The sequence below is a fragment of the Lynx rufus genome, unplaced genomic scaffold, assembly GCF_022079265.1.
Source record: "Lynx rufus isolate CCGP_SWC_20201006 ecotype Redwood Valley unplaced genomic scaffold, mLynRuf1.p SCAF_7, whole genome shotgun sequence".
Classification (NCBI taxonomy): Eukaryota; Metazoa; Chordata; class Mammalia; order Carnivora; family Felidae; genus Lynx; species Lynx rufus.
The window spans coordinates 25,514,947-25,534,205 of record NW_025814889.1 but is presented as its reverse complement, the minus strand read 5'-3'; the positions used below and the strand labels follow the sequence as shown (position 1 = coordinate 25,534,205).

The 19,259-nt window shown below is 35.9% G+C and overlaps 1 protein-coding gene across 1 annotated transcript in view; it reads left to right on the top strand.

Annotated features, from left to right (window-relative positions):
- The window catches only part of ODAD2 (outer dynein arm docking complex subunit 2), a 131,002-nt gene that overhangs the window by 77,129 nt on the left and 34,614 nt on the right, over nucleotides 1-19,259 (top strand). Inside the window, exon 16 of the mRNA XM_047067293.1 lies at nucleotides 16,222-16,336. Within this exon, the coding sequence (XP_046923249.1) occupies nucleotides 16,222-16,336 (115 nt within the window). The remainder of the gene's footprint in view (nucleotides 1-16,221; nucleotides 16,337-19,259) is intronic.

The window sequence follows — 19,259 nt, the reverse complement described above, 5'->3', positions numbered from 1 at the left end:
AACCAGGCTCCAGGATGTCAGTTTGGAACCCTACTTGGGGTTCTATTGCACAAACCATGAGATCATGACCTAAGACAAAACCAAGAGTTGGATGCTTAACCAACTGAGCCACCCAGACGCTCCCCCTTCTCTTGCCTTTTATGGTAATTCATGTCTTGTTTGTTTTCATAATTTTATTGTTGAAGATGCCTCCCTATAGAGTATAGTTTAGTGCTGTCTCTATTTGGAAACAAATGGAAGCATATAATATGTGTTTGTTTTGTCTGACATTTTTTGTACAAAAATTATAAGGTATTTTATCACTTAATAAATGTTAGGAATCTATATAGATCAATTTATAGAGAATGAAAATGTTAACAATATTGAGATTGCCAGTCCACTAATATGGTATATGTCTCCATTTATGTAGGTCTTCTTGAATTTCTCTCAGCAATATTTTGTAGCTCTCAACATAGAAGTCTTAGATAATTTTCATTATAGTTTTTCTAGGTATCTATGCTATTGTGATTGGTAATAGTTTTTAATTCATTTTCTAACTATTTGTTATAAGCAGTGAATATAAGTGGTTATTTAATATACTTGTATATATTCAAATATATCTTTGGGCATTCTTACAACCTTGCTAACTTCATTTATTCTTTCTAATAATTTTTTATAGATTTTGTAGTTTTTTTTTACATATGGAATTATGTTATCTGCAAATAATGACAGTTTACTCTTTCCCGCCAGTCTTTATGCCTTTTATTTCTTTTTCTTTGTTGCACAGGCCAGGACCTCTGTTACAGTGAAGTGAGTGCAGACATCTGTGTGCTTTCCTGATCTTGGGGGGAAAACATTCAATTTCTTACCATTATGTGTGCTATTAATTGTAGGGTTTTTATAGATGCCCTTTATCAGATTGAGAAAGTTCCATTTATTCCTAGTTTGTTTTGAGGGTTTTTTTTTTTAATCATAAACAGGTTTTGAATTTTGTCAATGCTGCTTCTGCAGCTTTTGAGATTATCAGATAAATTTTCTTTGTTCTAATAACAAGGTGAGTTGCATTAATTGCTTTTGGAAGGTTGAGTCAACCTTCCATTTTTTGGATAAAATCACTCTGATCATGTTGTATTGCCCTTTTCGTGTATTCTTGGATTTTATTGGCTCGTGTTTTGTATTCTATGTTTATGCTGATGAGGTATATTGATTTATAATCTTCTTATAATATTTTTGTCAAGTTTTAGTTTATGGGTTATGGTAGCCTTATAAAACAAGTTGGAAGATCATCTTTCATCTCTATTTTCTAATAGAGTTTGTGTAGGATTATTTCTATCTTAAATGTTTGGTAGAGGTCACCAGCAAAACCATCTGGACTTGGAGTTCTTTGGGGAAAGGATTTTTGTTGATGGTGATTTATTTGTTTTGAGTATTAAAGATAAATTATATGTCTTTAATAAATATGGTACTATTTAGGTTTTCCATGTCTTCTTGGGTCAGTTTTGGTAATTTGTGTTTCTCAATGAATATATTTGTTTTCATTTAAGTTTAGTTAATTGGCACAAAGTTATTTATAAATGTCCTTGTCTTATTTTTATCATTTTATCACTTGTAGTTTCTGTAATGATAGTAATTTGTGTTCTCTCTCTCCATGTGTCTCTTTTTTGATCAGTCTGAAGCAGCTCATGGTCCATCTTTTAATAACATGTGAACTAAAAGTGGTTTTTACATTTTTAAATATTTATAAAACAAAAACAAAACAAAGAATATGAAACAGAGATCATATGTTGCCTACAAAGCCTAAAATATTCACTGTCTCTTTATATAAAAAGTTATCAACCCTTGCTCTAGTGGTTTATCAGTATTATTCATCTTCTTTTTATTTTTTTAATTTATTTTCTTATCTCAGGTTTAACTTTTTGCTGCTTTTTCTGTTCCCTTGAAGTAAACGTTGTGATATTATAGGTCAATTCTTTTGCCAATATGAGTATTTAAAGCTATATATTTTCCTCTAACTACTATTTCAGCTCATCTCATAAATATTCTGTTTTCTTTTTATTCAGCTCACAATATTTCATTAATTTCTTTGTGATTTCTCTCTTTGGCCCAGGGGTTATTTACAAGTGTTGCTTAATTTCTGTTAATTTGGTATTGATTTCTAGTTTAAAACTGTCAGAGACTATATTCTCTGAGATTTTAACTTTTTCATATTCAGCTTTATAACCTGGACATGTGGTCCGTTTTTGTAAATATTTTATTTGAGCAGGGGAAAAATGTGTATTCTGTAGTTGTTGTGTGTCGTGTTTTTAAGATGATGAGGTCAGATTGGTTAAGTGTGTTTTTCAGTCTTCTATATCTTTATACATTTTTTCCTATACTATCAGCTCCTGAGAAAGGGGTGTTAAAACAGTCCACCACGGTTGTAGATTTATTTCTAGTTTTCTCTATATCTTTGTAGTTTCCTCCATTAGTAGTAAGAAACTGATTCACATCTGTACTTATTAGACCCAGCTCCCTGTATATAACCATGTTCACCCCTATCACGTCCCCTTTGCAGATGCCGTGCTCACCCAGCTTTAGTTCTGATTCAACATGCTGAACTGCCCAGGCTCCTGTGTGCTCTCTTTATGCTATTCAGGCTCCGGTCCCCCATGCTGGGCCACCTTCCTCTTGTATGTCTTCACTGCTCACCCTCTGTCAGTCTCTGATTTCCCATGGCAGGCTGCTCTACTGTGTTGTTACCCTCCTCACCCTGTTCAGGGTTATTTATCATTACACAACAGGCTGATTCTCAGGGGGGCTATCCTTCTGCTAGAGTCTGTCTTCCCACATTGAGTTGTACCCCTAGAGAATGTTCTGATGACGTTAGGATTGGATACCCCATGCCTGATTTACACTACACTTAGAGATTCCCTCTTCATCTTCTTGGGCTCTAACACCCCATGTGGGGCCACTAAAGCACTTTTACCTTCTACCGAGGGTGCCTACATGGTTCTGCCCCACATAATGATTTTGGGGCTGAGTTATTCAGGAGGCAGAGGGAAGGGGCTTTACCATTCCTTTTGAAGGATAGTTTTACTTGGTTTGGAAAAATAGCTGTTTTTCTTCTAGTACATTATAAATGCCATTCTCTTGTCTTTTTGCTTTTATTGTTTCCTGTGAAAGGTCAGCTTTTGTTCTTATTATATTTCCCTATACCTAATGTATCTTTTTTCTGTAGCTGGTTTTAAAATCGTCTGCTTATCTTTGGATTTCAGCTGTTTGATTACAATATGCTTCAGGGTGGTTTTCTTTGTATTTATTCTGTTTAGGTTTCACTGAGCTTCTCAGAGCTGTGGATTAATGTCTTCCATAGATTTTAGAAAGACCTCAGTCATTGTCTTCACAAGTATTCTTGGTCTTATTCTCTCCTCTCTCTCCTTTTCCTGAAACTCCAATTGCACACATATTTCATGTAATAATACTCTACAGACATTAGACTCTGTTTTTTTTTTCATATTTTCTCCTTCATTTTCATTTTTTCTCATTTCTCCTTTTATTTTATTTAAGTTCACAGATTCATTTCTCTGCTATTTCCAGTTTGCCATTAAGCCCAACTAATAAATACTTCATTCTTATGCTGCAGTTTTCACGTCTAGCATTTCTGTTTGTTTTTTTGTTTTGTTTTTTAATAGTTTTGTGTCTCTGGCTGCAGAATTTTCTTTCTTCTGAACCCAATTATAAACATTTTTGAAAAGTAGATAATCTTAGTCAAATTATATAAATGACCCTTAATTAGGAAATGACAAATTATTTTATGCAATTAAAGGATGTGCATTTGGTAGGTTATTGTTCAGTCACTAGCGCTCACACCCATACTATTAAAAACAAACAAGTAATTGTGCAGGTATGGAGAGATTAACTATATTAATCTAAACTAGATTAAATATATATTTAGATACACTAAATATATATTTATATCTATATCACTATATATCAATATAACTACATATCAAAATTTAAGGTATTATGACTGATATGAGGTGATGGATCATTGTGGTTTTGACTGGCATTTTCCCCTGATGATTAATGAGGTTGAGTATCTTTACTTGTGTCTCTTGGCCATCTGAATGTCTTCTTTGGAAAAATGCCTATTCAGGTACTGTACCTATTTTTAATCAGATTATTTGTGGTGCTTTGTTGGGTATTGAGTTGTATTTCTTTGAATATTTTGGATATTAACCCTTTATCAGATGTACTTTCTCTCATTTAGTAGGTTGTCTTTTTGTGTTGTTGATGGTTTCCTTTGCTGTATGAAAGTTTTTTGGTTTAATGTAGTCCCAATAGTTCATTTTTGCTTTTGTTTCCCTTGCTTTGGAGACTGAACCACTATACTTAAAATCTTTCTAATTATTTTTCATTTTTAATTAATTTAGGTTATCATAGAGTGACCATAAAAAAAAACACTGGATCCCTACTTCCTTCTTATAGAAAATTCAGATGATTAACAGATTTAAGTATAAACAAAGTAAGTTATAAGACAACAGAAGAAACATTCAGTTTTATTATCTTGTAGTGTGGATGGCTATTCTAAGCATAAGTTAAAGGTCAAAATCATAAAAGAAATATTTGATAGATTTAATTACATAGGATTTTAAATCCTGAGGAAGAGTGCAAAGAGAGAGAGAAAGAAGAAAAATCTCCTTTGCTTCCACTGGAAATTACCATTACAGTAACTCCTTATTCAACAAATTAGTAATTAAAGGGAAAGGATTAAACATTTGTTCTGCCTTTCTATAGCGTAACTAAGTCCCCGGTTGATGAGAGGAAGCTCTTCTTTGTAAAAGAATGTCAGTTAATAAATAGAGTAGACAGAATTTTAAAAAATCACTGTAACTCCCAATAAAATAATTCTTTTTGGCAAGGATAATTAATGGATGCTGAAACTTTAAGGTAGTGAAAATGTTCTTGGGACAGGACCTTCTCAGAGTGACAAAGTGTCACCACACAGATTGTTACTTAATGAAAATGGAAACATACGTCTTTATAATGAAGATATATGGTGGTTATAAGTGTAGTTAAACGACCAAACTTGGCATCACTAAGAGTGGAACACCTGGCATTATGAGCCTCTCAGTGTGTTGTGCAGTGTGAGGTACATGGTATCACCCATGATGTATTCTGCCAAAAATATGTAATTTGAATCAAACTCAGATTTTAGTTCTAGTTTCCTGTTCGTAGAAAATACAGAGAAGAGAGGAGAAATTTAATGACACCTTGAGGAAGACAAACACATTGTGAGACTTGATCTCTTTAAAGAGTCAGTGCCATAAAGGTGTTCCAGAATAAAAGAGACTTTTAGACATATCAGAAATACAGTGCATGATCCTTGTTTGAAACTAGGTTTTGTTTATAAAGCTGTAAAGGAGGTTTTCAGAGCATTTAGAAATAGTTGAATCTGAACTGGATATTTGGTTATATTAGGGAACTAATTTTAACTTTCTCAAATGCAACAGTGGTACAATGATAGTGTAAAAGATTGCACTTTGTTTTAAAAGATGAAAATTTGAAAATTTTAGTTGTGAATCGATGTGATATCTCTTGTTTGTAAGTGGTTTATAAAAATGAACACACATTTATATTGATAGATGACACAAACATGTTAGGTTTTGAAAGTTGTGTTATTGGTATTTATTTTACCATTAAAACTCTAAGTATGTTTGATATTTTGCAGTTAATGGCAAAATCAAGATAGTAGCTAATGCTGGTGACTGGTATTCTTATGATCTGTAGATGTGGAATCAAATTGACATAACTTTTATGGAGAACAGTCTTTTATGTATTAAGAATTAAAATATATAGGGGCGCCTGGGTGGCTCAGTCGGTTGGGCGTCCGACTTTGGCTCAGGTCATGATCTCGCGGTCCATGAGTTCGAGCCCCGCGTCGGGCTCTGTGCTGACAGCTCAGAGCCTGGAGCCTGTTTCCGATTCTGTGTCTCCCTCTCTCTCTCTGACCTTCCCCCATTCATGCTCTGTCTCTCTCTCTGTCTCAAAAATGAATAAATGTTAAAAAAATTTTTTTAAATTAAAATATATAGAATCTTTACTGAGCAGTTCCATTTCTCAGTATTTTTGTCCTTAGCTGATAAGCAGTGCATTGCAAAAGGATGCAGGGATGGCCTTTGCAATGTTACTTCTATTCCATTATTATGCAAAACCAGAAAGAACCTAACTTCAATTAGTAAAGGACAGTTAAATATATTACGGTGCATCAATACAGCAATACTATCTAGTCATTAAAAATGATTAATATAAATCCATATTCATTGACTTAGAGGTTCCATTACATATACTGAGTTTAAAAGGTGGATTATAGGTCTTTTCCTGCTTTCTCCTCTAAGGTTTTGATGGTTTCCTGTCTCACATTTAGGTCCTTTATCCATTTTGAGTTTATTTTTGTAAATGGTGTGAGAAAGTGGTCTAGTTTCAACCTTCTGCATGTTGCTGTCCAGTTCTCCCAGCACCATTTGTTAAAGAGGCTGTCTTTTTTCCATTGGATGTTCTTTCCTGCTTTGTCAAAGATGAGTTGGCCATACGTTTGTGGGTCTAGTTCTGGGGTTTCTATTCTATTCCATTGGTCTATGTGTCTGTTTTTGTGCCAATACCATGCTGTCTTGATGATTACAGCTTTGTAGTAGAGGCTAAAGTCTGGGATTGTGATGCCTCCTGTTTTGGTCTTCTTCTTCAAAATTCCTTTGGCTATTCGGGGCCTTTTGTGGTTCCATATGAATTTTAGGATTGCTTGTTCTAGTTTCGAGAAGAATGCTGGTGCAATTTTGATTGGGATTGCATTGAATGTGTAGATAGCTTTGGGTAGTATTGACATTTTCACAATATTTATTTTTCCAATCCATGAGCAGGGAATGTCTTTCCATTTCTTTAAATCTTCTTCAATTACCTTCATAAGCTTTCTGTAGTTTTCAGCATACAGATCCTTTACATCTTTGGTTAGATTTATTCCTAGGTATTTTATGCTTCTTGGTGCAATTGTGAATGGGATCAGTTTCTTTATTTGTCTTTCTGTTGCTTCATTGTTAGTGTATAAGAATGCAACTGATTTCTGTACATTGATTTTGTATCCTGCAACTTTGCTGAATTCATGTATCAGTTCTAGCAGACTTTTGGTGGCCGTAGCAATCTCTTACTCGACACATCCCCAAAGGCAAGGGAATTAAAAGCAAAAGTGAATTACTGGGACCTTATGAAGATAAAAAGCTTCTGCACAGCAAAAGAAACAACCAACAAAACTAAAAGGCAACCAACGGAATGGGAAAAGATATTTGCAAATGACATATCGGACAAAGGGCTAGTATCTAAAATCTATAAAGAGCTCACCAAACTCCACACCCGAGAAACAAATAACCCAGTGAAGAAATGGGCAGAAAACATGAATAGACACTTCTCTAAAGAAGACATCCAGATGGCCAACAGGCACATGAAAAGATGTTCAGCATCGCTCCTTATCAGGGAAATACAAATCAAAACCACACTCAGGTATCACCTCACGCCAGTCAGAGTGGCCAAAATGAACAAATCAGGAGACTATAGATGCTGGAGAGGATGTGGAGAAACGGGAACCCTCCTGCACTGTTGGTGGGAATGCAAATTGGTGCAGCCGCTCTGGAAAGCAGTGTGGAGGTTCCTCAGAAAATTAAAAATTGACCTACCCTATGACCCAGCAATAGCACTGCTAGGAATTTATCCAAGGGATACAGGAGTACTGATGCATAGGGGCACTTGTACCCCAATGTTCATAGCAGCACTCTCAACAATAGCCAAATCATGGAAAGAGCCTAAATGTCCATCAACTGATGAATGGATAAAGAAATTGTGGTTTATATACACAATGGAATACTACGTGGCAATGAGAAAAAATGAAATATGGCCTTTTGTAGCAACGTGGATGGAACTGGAGAGTGTAATGCTAAGTGAAATAAGCCATACAGAGAAAGACAGATACCATATGGTTTCACTCTTATGTGGATCCTGAGAAACTTAACAGGAACCCACGGGGGAGGGGAAGGAAAAAAAAAAAGAAAAAAAGAAAAGAGGTTAGAGTGGGAGAGAGCCAAAACATAAGAGACTGTTAAAAACTGAGAACAAACTGAGGGTTGATGGGGGGTGGGAGGGAGGGGAGGGTGGGTGATGGGTATTGAGGAGGGCACCTTTTGGGATGAGCACTGGGTGTTGTATGGAAACCAATTTGTCAATAAATTTCATATATATATATATAAAAAATTTAATAAAATTGCATGAAAGGCAGTCACCCAAAAAAAAAATAAATAAAAGGTGGATTATAAAACAGAAGGGGTAGTGAGGGGAATAGGTGTCTTGTCATTGTGGTGACCATAAATACTAACATTTGCGTTGGTCCATTTTGCTGTTTTGAGCAAACCATACCTCAGCTGTTTTTAAATTTTTTTTAACGTTTATTTATTTTTGAGACAGAGAGAGACAGAGCATGAATGGGGGAGGGTCAGAGAGAGGGAGACACAGAATCCGAAACAGGCTCCAGGCTCTGAGCAGTCAGCACAGAGCCTGATGCGGGGCTCGAACTCACAGACCGTGAGATCATGACCTGAGCCAAAGTCGGACGCTTAACCGACTGAGCCACCCAGGCGCCCCTCCTCAGCTGTTTTCAATGAAGTCATCTAGATCATGTGCATTTTTTTACAGAGAAGAAAGAAAAGATAAATTATGTCTTATTTGCTTATACAACCAACATTTACTGAGTTGGTTAGGCACTCTACTTCTGTTTTCTCATTGTGTAGTACAAGTGTTGAAGTAGATGTTCTCTAGGATCCAACACTAATATCTGATTAATGTAATGATGACTGAGTAACATTCATTTAATGTTTACTGAAAATGACTAGTTCTCCAAGCCAGGGACTGCACCAGGTACCAGAATACCCTTCCCATAGCCCCATCCCAGCTTCCCTCACCACCGCAGGGCTGCTGCCACATGTCATTATCACATGGACACTCTCCTTGCACCCTCCACTTCCATCCCACCACACCTGTCTGTTTCATTTTTCTCCAGTCACTTTTCAACATTTCACACAATATGCAGATTATTTCTTTTCTATTGTATGTGTTTTCCCAAAAGAATATTAGCTCCATAGAGCAGGGATTTGTTGGCTTTCAAGGTGGAAAATTCCCCCATGCCTCAAAAATTGCCAGGCACCTGCAGGCACTCTCTTGATATTTACTGTAAGAATTATTTTTTTTCTAAGAAGATGTTTCTAAAACTTTTCTGATCATATTGTTTAGACTATAAAAGGGTAGACTATCATCCTGTATTACCAGGGCCAAGAAATTCTGGGACATACCCTTTCCTGGGGCTGTCACATTCACTACTTTTCTTCAAATTTGATCTCACATAGAATTTTTCAAATAATAGAGATATAAAAACGCTGAGAATCTGTAGAGAAGAGTACAGTTCTTTTCTAATTACAGCTTTTCACAGGGTTATTTAATTCTGTCATCCTTTTCATGTTTCCATTTTTATTATTGCCAAGTTGGTTTCAAAACCTATGGATTTCAGTTGCATCCTTTCATGTGGTATAAGAATATCGTGTTCTCCTTAGGCTAACCACATTTAGCAGAAGTCGTTGTCATGTATTAGTATTTATCAGTGTAATTTTCAGTGAAAATTGTGAAATTTTTAGAAATCATGAAAAATTATGGTTTCAAACTAGTTTCATTGGCATTGTCAGAAAGAAACTCTACAACCTTGGCATTGCCTACCATGTGGGCACAGACTCTTTACTTTTGTTCATATATGTGTCCTCAGTGGGCGGGCAAGCCAGCCAGACTTCTTAACAGTCTTAGCAAATGTTATGATAACAACAACAACAACAGCACAATTAAGAAATGTAACAAGCAGCTACATCATTTTTGGCTTGTTTGGATTTAATAGCCAGAATATGAATATGTATTCATCTTTCATCTTTCTAGAACTGTTTTTCTGCCAGCCACACAGTTTGACTTCTATGATGAAGTTGAAGATTTTGGTTTTTTTTTTAAATCATTGTTATTTTTTTTTACAGATAGTTATTTATTTACTTAAGTGAGCTCTATACCCAACATGGGGCTTGAACTCAAGACCCTGAGATCAAGAGCTGGGTGCTCTCCCAACTGAGCCAGCCAGGCACCCCGTGAAGTTGAAGATTTTGAAAACACAAGTCAGTTTTGTGTTTATAATGTCAAAGAATTAATGTAAAATTCAATTGATAACAAAAATGGGAAGAGTTTACATACTACTAGAAATGAATCAGAGCAAGATGCTAATGAGATTTAAAAACTATACAAAAGGATATAGACCCATCGCAATGGACAGTGGTGTAAATTAATGCTACCTATAAGACCACCATTGTATATGCAAAAAAACAATAAAGTTATAAAGAAATTCTATGAAAATGTACTTTCAACTGAAGTCAATTTCAAATGAAAACTTACTCTGGAGGTTAGATTTAAAACTTGGACAGGTACTTTGCAAGAATGAGGTTAAAAATGAATGTATTTGTGTTGGGAGAGATTTTTGATTTGTTGGACATAGACTGTCTTGTTTCAGGTCCATTTGACCAATATTTCACTGGCTGTGCTAAGTATGCCTGAAGCATAGTGCATGATTCCTGCTGTCAAGGAAATTACACAATAATTATAATAATGGGGAGGGAAGTATAGACACATCACTACAAGGCAAAGCACTGTGTCATGAATACCAGAAAGGGGGAGAGCAAAACTCAAAAGAGGCTTAAGGAGGGAGAAGCCAGAGCATTTGTGGGAGAGGTTTTGTTATAGACCTTAGAAGATGGGTTATTACCGCAAAAGATGGGGATGGCATAGGGAAAGGCTTATAGCTGAGAACATTTCTGTAGCCTGTGAGTAAACTATTGTCTCCCCTTTGTGTTCATATGGAACCCCATGCACACATGTATTGTAGCATTTATTATAATTGATTATAATGGTTTCTTTATCTCTCTCATTAGACCGTACTTTCCTGAAGGACAGTTACAATCCTCAAAATTTGCAGATGCTGTATTTGTGAGTTCATATCCCTGCTGAAATTTATTAGTAACGCCCAAAGCAATACTTAACAGCCCTTTCGCATGTGCAGAGCAGGGAAAAATCTGAGTCACCTCATGCAGCTGTCCAGCTGATGCTGAACAAAGCCAGGCTCTGCCTTCTTGTTTCAGCTTTCATACTATAAACAAGTGTCCTTTTTTACAGCCTGTATAGTGCCACATTTTCACACTTCTGTGTTTTGAGTCGGTTATTTTGCTGTTTCAAATGGCCCCTAAGCAGAGTGCTGAAGAGCTATCCAGTCTGATGTTCCCAAGTGCAAGAAGGTTGTGATGTGCCTTACAGACAAAATATGTGTTAGGTAGGAATTGCTCAGGATGAACTGCAGTGCTGCTGGCCATAGGTGGGTCCAGTGTTAATGAATCAACAGTATATATTAAATAAGGTGCTTTACATAGACACACACATAAAACATGGTTATAGATTGATCTGTTGATAAATATGTTCTGACCAAACGCTGTCAGGAAGAAAATTTTGTGTTTCCCCCAAGACCAGTGGTTCAGTATTTACTAATCTCCCATTTTTAGTGACTTTATAGAACATAAATACCCCATGTAATGAGAATTAACTGTATCTGTTATTTCTGTATGCTGAGCACTTAGTGTTTAGTAGATGGCCCAAGAGTTTATGAGCAAATGCCTGAATACAGGGAATTGGGAGGAATAAATCAGCTCATTGGAAATGTTAAAGACTGAGTTCAGGAGTCAGGGTTTTTTTTAATTTAAATTTTATTTAGTTAACATACAGTGCAATACTGGTTTCAGGTATAGAATTCAGTGATTCATTACTTATATAAACACTCAGTGCTCATCACAAGTGCCCTCCTTAGTACCCATCACCCATTTAGCCCATCTGCCACCCACCTCCCCTCATCAACCCTGTTTTTTCTCTATCATTAAGAGTTTCTTGTGGTTTGTTTCCCTCTCTCCTCTCCCCTTCCCCCCATATGTTCATCTGTTTTATTTCTTAAATTCCAAATATTAGTGAAATCATAGGGTATTTGTCTTTCTCTGATTTACTTACTTTGCTTAGCATAATACATTTTAGCTCCATCCATGTCATTACAAATAGTAAGATATTCTTTTTGATGGCTGAATAATATTCCAGTGTGTGTGGGGGGTACATCTTCTTTATCCTTTCATCAGTTGATGAACATTTGGGCTCTCTACATAGTTTGGCTATTGTAGATAATGCTGCTATAAACATTGGGGTGCATGTACCCCTTCAAATCTATATTTCTGTATTCTTTGGTTAAATACCTAGTAGTGCAATTTCTGGATCATAGGGCAGTTCTATTTTTAGTTTCTTGAGGAACCTCCATACTCTTCTCCAGAGTGGCTGTACCAGTTTGCATTCCCACCAGCAGTGCAAGAGGATTCCCCTCTCTCCACATTCTTGCCAACAAATGTTGTTTCTTGTGTTGTTAATTTTAGCCATCCTAACAGGTGGTATCCCATCATGGTTTTGATTTGGTTTTTTCCTGATAATGAGTGATGTTGAGCATCTTTTCATGTGTCTTTTGGCCATCTGGATATCTTATCTGCAAAAGTGTCTGTTCATGTCTTCAGCCTATTTCTTAACTGGGCTATTTGCTTTTTGGGTGTTGAGTTTGATCAGTTCTTTAGAGAGTTTGGATACCAACCCTTCATCACATGTGTCACCTTGCAAATATATTTTCCCTTGGTAGGCTACCTTTTACTTTTGTTGATTGTTTACTTTGCTGTGCAGAAGCTTTTTATCTTGAGGTCCCAATAGTTCATGTTTGCTTTTGTTTCCCTTGCCTTTGGTCACATGTCTAGTAAGAATTACTGTGGCCAAGGTCAAAGATGTTGCTGCCTGCATTCTCCTCTAGGATTTTGATGGTTTCCTGTATCACATTTAGGTCTTTTCATCCATTTTGAATTTTTTTTTGTATATGATATAAGAGTGGTCCAGTTTCAGTCTTCTGCATGTCTCCATCTAGTTTTCCTAGCACCATTTGTTGAAGTGACTGTCTTTTTTGCATTGGATATTCTTTCCTGCTTTGTCAAGATTAGTTGGCCACAGGGGTGCCTGGGTGGCTCAGTCGGTTAAACGTCCGACTTCAGCTCAGGTCATGATCTCGTGGTCCGTGAGTTTGAGCCCCGTGTCGGGCTCTGTGCTGACCGCTCAGAGCCTGGAGCCTGTTTCAGATTCTGTGTCTCCCTCTCTCTCTGACCCTCCCCCATTCATGCTCTGTCTCTCTCTGTCTCAAAAATAAATAAACGTTAAAAAAAATTAAAAAAAAAAAGATTAGTTGACCACATAGTTGTGGGTCCATTTCTGGGTTCTCTATTCTGTTCTATTGATCTATGTGTCTGTTTTTGTTCCAGTACCATACTGTCTGATGAGTATAGCTTTGTAATATAGCTTGAAGTCTGGAATCCTGATGCCTCCAGTTTTGTTTTTCTTTTTCAGGACTGCTTTGGCAATTCAGGGTCTTTCGCGGTTCTATACAAATTTTAGGATTGTTTGTTCTAGCTCTGTGAAAGATGCTGGTGGTATTTTGATAGGGATTGCATTAAATGAGTAGATTGGTTTGGGTAGTATACACATTTTGACTATGTTCTTCCAGTCCACGAACATGGAATGCTTGTTCATTTTTTTGTGTCCTCTTCAGTTTCTTTCATAAGTGTTCTATAGTTTTCAGAGTATAGGCCTTTCACCTCTTTAGTTAGGTTTATTCCTAGGTATCTTATTGGTTTTGGTGAGGAATCAAGATTTTACTACCATACGGGCAATAGGAAACCATTGCAGTTTCTCCTGGGAGTGCACACATTTATTGAATATGCTAGGTGGTGTGATGGCAGAATGAATATCCCTGAGGCCCTGCTCTCCAGGAGCTATTACAGAAGCTCCAGAAGCTCCCTTAGGAAGATTAATGTCACAGGAATTTATAGGCTGGATGGACCTGACAGAAATTGAAGCCCCCAAATCAAGGGTGCAACTACAATAGCCATCCTGATGTGAGGTGGTAAAGACCAGAATTAGGGTGTTGGCAGGAGGAGCAGGGATGTAAGGGGCAGATACTTGGGTTATCATGAAGTAAAAGTCATCAGTAAATAACTTGAAACAGAGAATAAGGAAAATGGAAAGGACAAAGTTAAACCCTGAAGTTTGCTACCCCCTGACTTTGTTAGCTCCTATATTTATAAATGTGATTCAATCATGTTTTCCTCATCTAAGGTTATTATTCTGTGCTGTGCTGAGTCTTTTAAGGCATCAGTTAATGGGGTCACAATCCTCAGCCCTTACAACTACGCAGCCACTGAGTTGCCTAAGGCTTCAGGTAATGGTTGGGGACAATAGATCTAGCTTTACAATTAATAGTGAATTTTAATAGTTAATTGTGAAATTTTTCCTGGGGGGCCCACACCGAATCCCTCCTTTAAGAAAACCTGGGGATGCATGGGGTGCTCAGCTGGGCATCCGACTTCGACTCAGGTCATGATCTCACGGTGAGTTCAAGCTGCACATCAGGCTGTCTGCTGTCACTGTCAGTACAGAGCCTGCTTCGGACCCTCTGTCTCCATCCCTCTCTGCCCATCCCCTGCTCCATGAGCTCTCTCTCAAAAATAAATAAACATTAAAAAAAAAACCTGGAAAGGTGTGTCATGAAAATGACTTGTGCTGTATGTCAAGTTATGTCCAGCACTGTACAGTTAAATATTACTAATGCAAGTTTTACTGCTACATTTACAAGAGGGCAGGACACACTTATCATTCATTGAGAAATTGCATGTGAATAAATACAGAGACCCAAGGATCAGCAACAATTATGCTTTCAGTGGTATATGTAAAGCAGTAAGATTGTTTAACTTTGTAAAGTAAATCTTTCATTGTGAAGTGCTCAGTCTCTTTACATTTTCCATCAGTTGAGAAATCAAACTTTTTCCGTCAGCAGAAAACTGACAGCTATTGACAGAAAGCTTTAGGTTTAGAAAGCTGAAGTTAAACTTTGTGTTAAAATACTTTCTCAATGTGCATTTTTCTTACTACAAGTCATTCTCTAAGGAGACAATTTATGTCTTACTATAAGCTACTTGCATTAACAATTATTTTATAAGGTTATGCAAAACTGATCTCATACTTGGACCCTTTGGAGTGATACATTTTTCCCCCTGGCAAACTCATCTCAGATAATCAAGAAATGTAGTCGTCTTTATGTCAACTTTCAAAAAAGAATTTGAATGGCATTCTAAGCTGGTAGTATTTATTCTGTCTGGGGCTAAATACTACATGTGTTTAACTCAACTTGAGATTAAAAATCAAAGGAGTTTTGATGTTTTTTTATCTTTTTTCATCTGCGTTGAGTTTAACGCATCTTTCCGAACAAAGCCATGTTTGTTGAGGATATTAAGTTTTGTTTGGCCACCTTCTCAACTGCAAGTACTCAATGGACCTTAATGCAAGGTTATGCTCCCTGGACTGATTGATATATAAACAGAAGACAGATGGTGTAGAGATGACTCTGATGATAATTCATTTTTCAGCTAGTCATGAAGATATTTTGATTACAGTGTGTTTAAGTAATTATAACACAGTCTGCAATGTTAGTCTTGCTGGGAAGGAACCACATGGAAAACAAGTTACGTGTTATCCGTGCCTAACAAAGGGTGCACTGTGGTGTAATGATTTTAATTCCTAATGCTAGATTAGGACTGGAGGAGTTTAAAATATGTCATACGGTAAGGTAAGTCAATTAAACATAGACCAAATAAAAAAGGTAACTTCACAGTTTTGAGGCATAAATATTTGTTTTGGAAAGTATATAGATGTTACTATATGAAAGAAACCAGTATTTTGACATTTAGGTAACAGTCTGTGTACTGCTAATTAAAAAATTACATGGCTTGATTTTGAGTTTATGTGAATCATAATTATTATGGAGCTTGCTTTCTGTGTCATGAATTTAAAACCGAAATCCACACTGACAGTTCAGCAGCATGTTATATTCCTGCTATTGTTAAACTTTTGGGGAAAAAAATCTAAGCAAAATGTTAAAAGGAGAAAAGTAGAGTTGTGTGGATAGAAAGGCCATTTAAGTTTTCATTTTCAGATATTAATTAAAATTTATGCTTCTGTTTTTGGCTTCACAAATAGGATAATTGATCGCTTAGATGGAGTTCGTTTGTTGTGGTCCCTTCTGAAGAATCCTCACCCGGAAGTGAAGGCCAGTGCAGCATGGGCCCTCTGTCCCTGCATCCAAAACACTAAGGTAAGAACAGACTGCAAATCAGCCCATTCTAAAATATCTAATACTGTATTGAATAATGTCATCACAGGTCACTAGTTACTTTCAACTTAATTTTGGTCCAACTTATCTGGTAGAAAAGTGCTGAATGTTTGTGCCATATGAGCAATGCCTTTTCCTGGTTAGTTTTTAAATGCCAAATCAAACTAGGCTTAGGTGGCAGTGCTTACCAACTTCTGCCTGGTTGGTGCAATTGAAACAGGTACCCCAGGGGCACTGGGTGGCTCAGGTAAGTGTCCGACTTCAGCTCAGGTCATGATCTCACAGCTTGTGGGTTCGAGCCCCGCATCGGGCGCTGTGCTGACCACTCAGAGCTTGGAGCTGCTTCAAATTCTGTGTCTCCCTCTCTCTCTGCTCCTCCCCCACTCTGTCTCTCTCTCAAAAATAAATAAACGTTAAAAAAGAAAAAGAGAAAGGTACCCCAGGTAAAATCAAGGGGAAGAAAAGTTGACTGTTCTTATCTCTTGGGTGATAAGAAAATTGCCTGTGTTTACCTGCTACTTTAAGAAGCATAAAATTGCTTCTATCTTATTTATATAGCCTGAAATATGACAGTGAAAGATCACTAAGTTCTTTGTTACCTTGAAAAAGTCAAATAATTTCATGAATTCCACTTTTCTTAGCTGTCAGTAAATACTGGATATAAAGCCCAAAAATAAAATTTTTACAAGACAAAAAAAAAAAAAAAGACTGAAAGTTTCTGAAGTCTTTTAGCTCTTCATTTGTAAATTTTATTATTTTCTTTAAAGATCCCTTTTCAGCCTATTTCTATTATCTTAAATTTTTTTCTATAGATTTAGAGATTGCCTTTTCAGTTCCTGGTTGCTAGAGATGTTTTTCTCTGTTGAATATTTTTATCTAAAGGATTTTATTCCTGTAATAAATCTAACATGACTCTGAATATCATCCTAAATATTTGTGACTAGCAATAATCTTTTGTAAAAAGTGAATTGTGGTGTGTACTAATAATAGAAGGAGACCTGTTACAAACTGGTCAATAGAACTATTTTTTTTATAGCACGGACACCTCAAGTGTCAACCTACAGGAAAATGGACAACAGGATGATACTATGGTCATACTGTATCATACAGAGCAGCAGTAGAAAAGGAATGTATTTCAGTAATGGATTCATCAGTATCAGCACACCTCATAAACATATTGCACAAAAAAACCCCAACTTTCAGAAGTAGATACACCATGTAATTCCTATTCTATAAGGTCCAAAGAAAAATTTTAAATGCAAAATTTAAATACTATTTAAGGAGCAAGGAAGAACCTACTGAGGAAATACCACTACCTATCTTTGAAGGATATCCTTATCAGTTACCTGAACTAATCAGCCCAGTCCTTCACTTATAAATATGAACAACTAAGGATCACCAAATATTTAAGGAAGACTAATGGTACTTAAGACAAGCCAGTACTAAAAAGCAGAGTTAACTTCAGAGGAAACAGAGATAATGTAAGGAACAGACTATAACATGAAATTTTAAAAATTTATATCCTCAGAATGAGCAAAAAATTTAGATCCTCAGAATGACCCAAGGGGAATAAATACTATACCTAAAAAGGCTGTTATTAAAAAAAAAAAAGATACATTTATAGATTAACAAAGGCTTTTGGAAATTAAAAACATTTGAGAAAACAATAAATTTAATAGAAGAGAAAAATATTAGGTATGACTGAATAGTTATCTGCAAGTTTAAGTCTACTAAATAATAATGTAAAGTAAAAGTAAGAAGAAAATAGCACAAGAAAATACATGAAAGGAAAGAGAGCAGTGGAAGGCTAGAAAAAATCATCATTAAAAAAAGGGAAGCATCTGTAAATCGAGGAGTTGAAGAAAGATTCTAGTCTTCAGTTTGAGAAGATGCACTTAGTGCCAAGCAGAAAATACAAAGAGAACTATCTATACCTAGACACAAACTCAAATACAGTGTTTCCAGAAATTAGAGGAAAGGAAAAAATTATATAAGAATAAGGATCACACCAGTATTAGACTCAAAATTGTTCACAATAAATTGTAAAAGAAAATGGAACAAATCCTCTACTGTCTTTAGAGGAAGGTATTTTTATCCTGGAATCTATATCCTATAAAAACTAGCATTCAAGTGAGTGTGGAGTAAGAACAGAATAAAGACATTTTTCTTTTAGAAATGTCAAGACTCAGGAAGCTTATTCTCCATAAACCTTCTCTGAAAAAATAAAAATAAAAAACTTTAGACTATTTTCCAGCAAAACAAAAGACTCTAAGAAGGAGAATAACATTAGTTATAGAAACAATAGATAAGCAAATAACTCACTGGAATTGAGTTAAATATAAATTTGTGTTGATAATATGGCTTTCAAATTTTATAAAGTTTTTAAAAAAGAATTTCTTTAAAATAAAGAAATGACATAAAGTAAAATAAAAGCAGACAGTATAATCACAGTAACAATCTGAATTTAAACTACCAGATGATTCCAAAAACATGTTACATAGTATAAAGTAATAGGTAAACACATAATAAAGGTCTTTACTTTTCCTGGAGAAGGATGTTATAGATACTGGTTCATTCTCAATCATCATCAAAAATAAAATCTTATTTAAATATACAGTTTAATTTTGTTTCATCGATGAGATGCCATTGTGTATATAGATACAAAATGAACATAGTGCTATTATTATGTGTAAATTGTGTCGTTTATTCTTGTGGATTTTTAACTCCAAATCTGCCTATTTATCTATCGCTAGCTGTAAAAAGACAAAGACATTCTGTAAGAGACATTTTAATATTTTCATTTTTATTATTCCTGCCTAGGATTTTTTTTTTTAAGACAAAGTGAGAGCAGGGGAGAGGCAGTGAGAAAGGGAGAGAGAGTATCCCAAACCGGCTCTGCACTGTC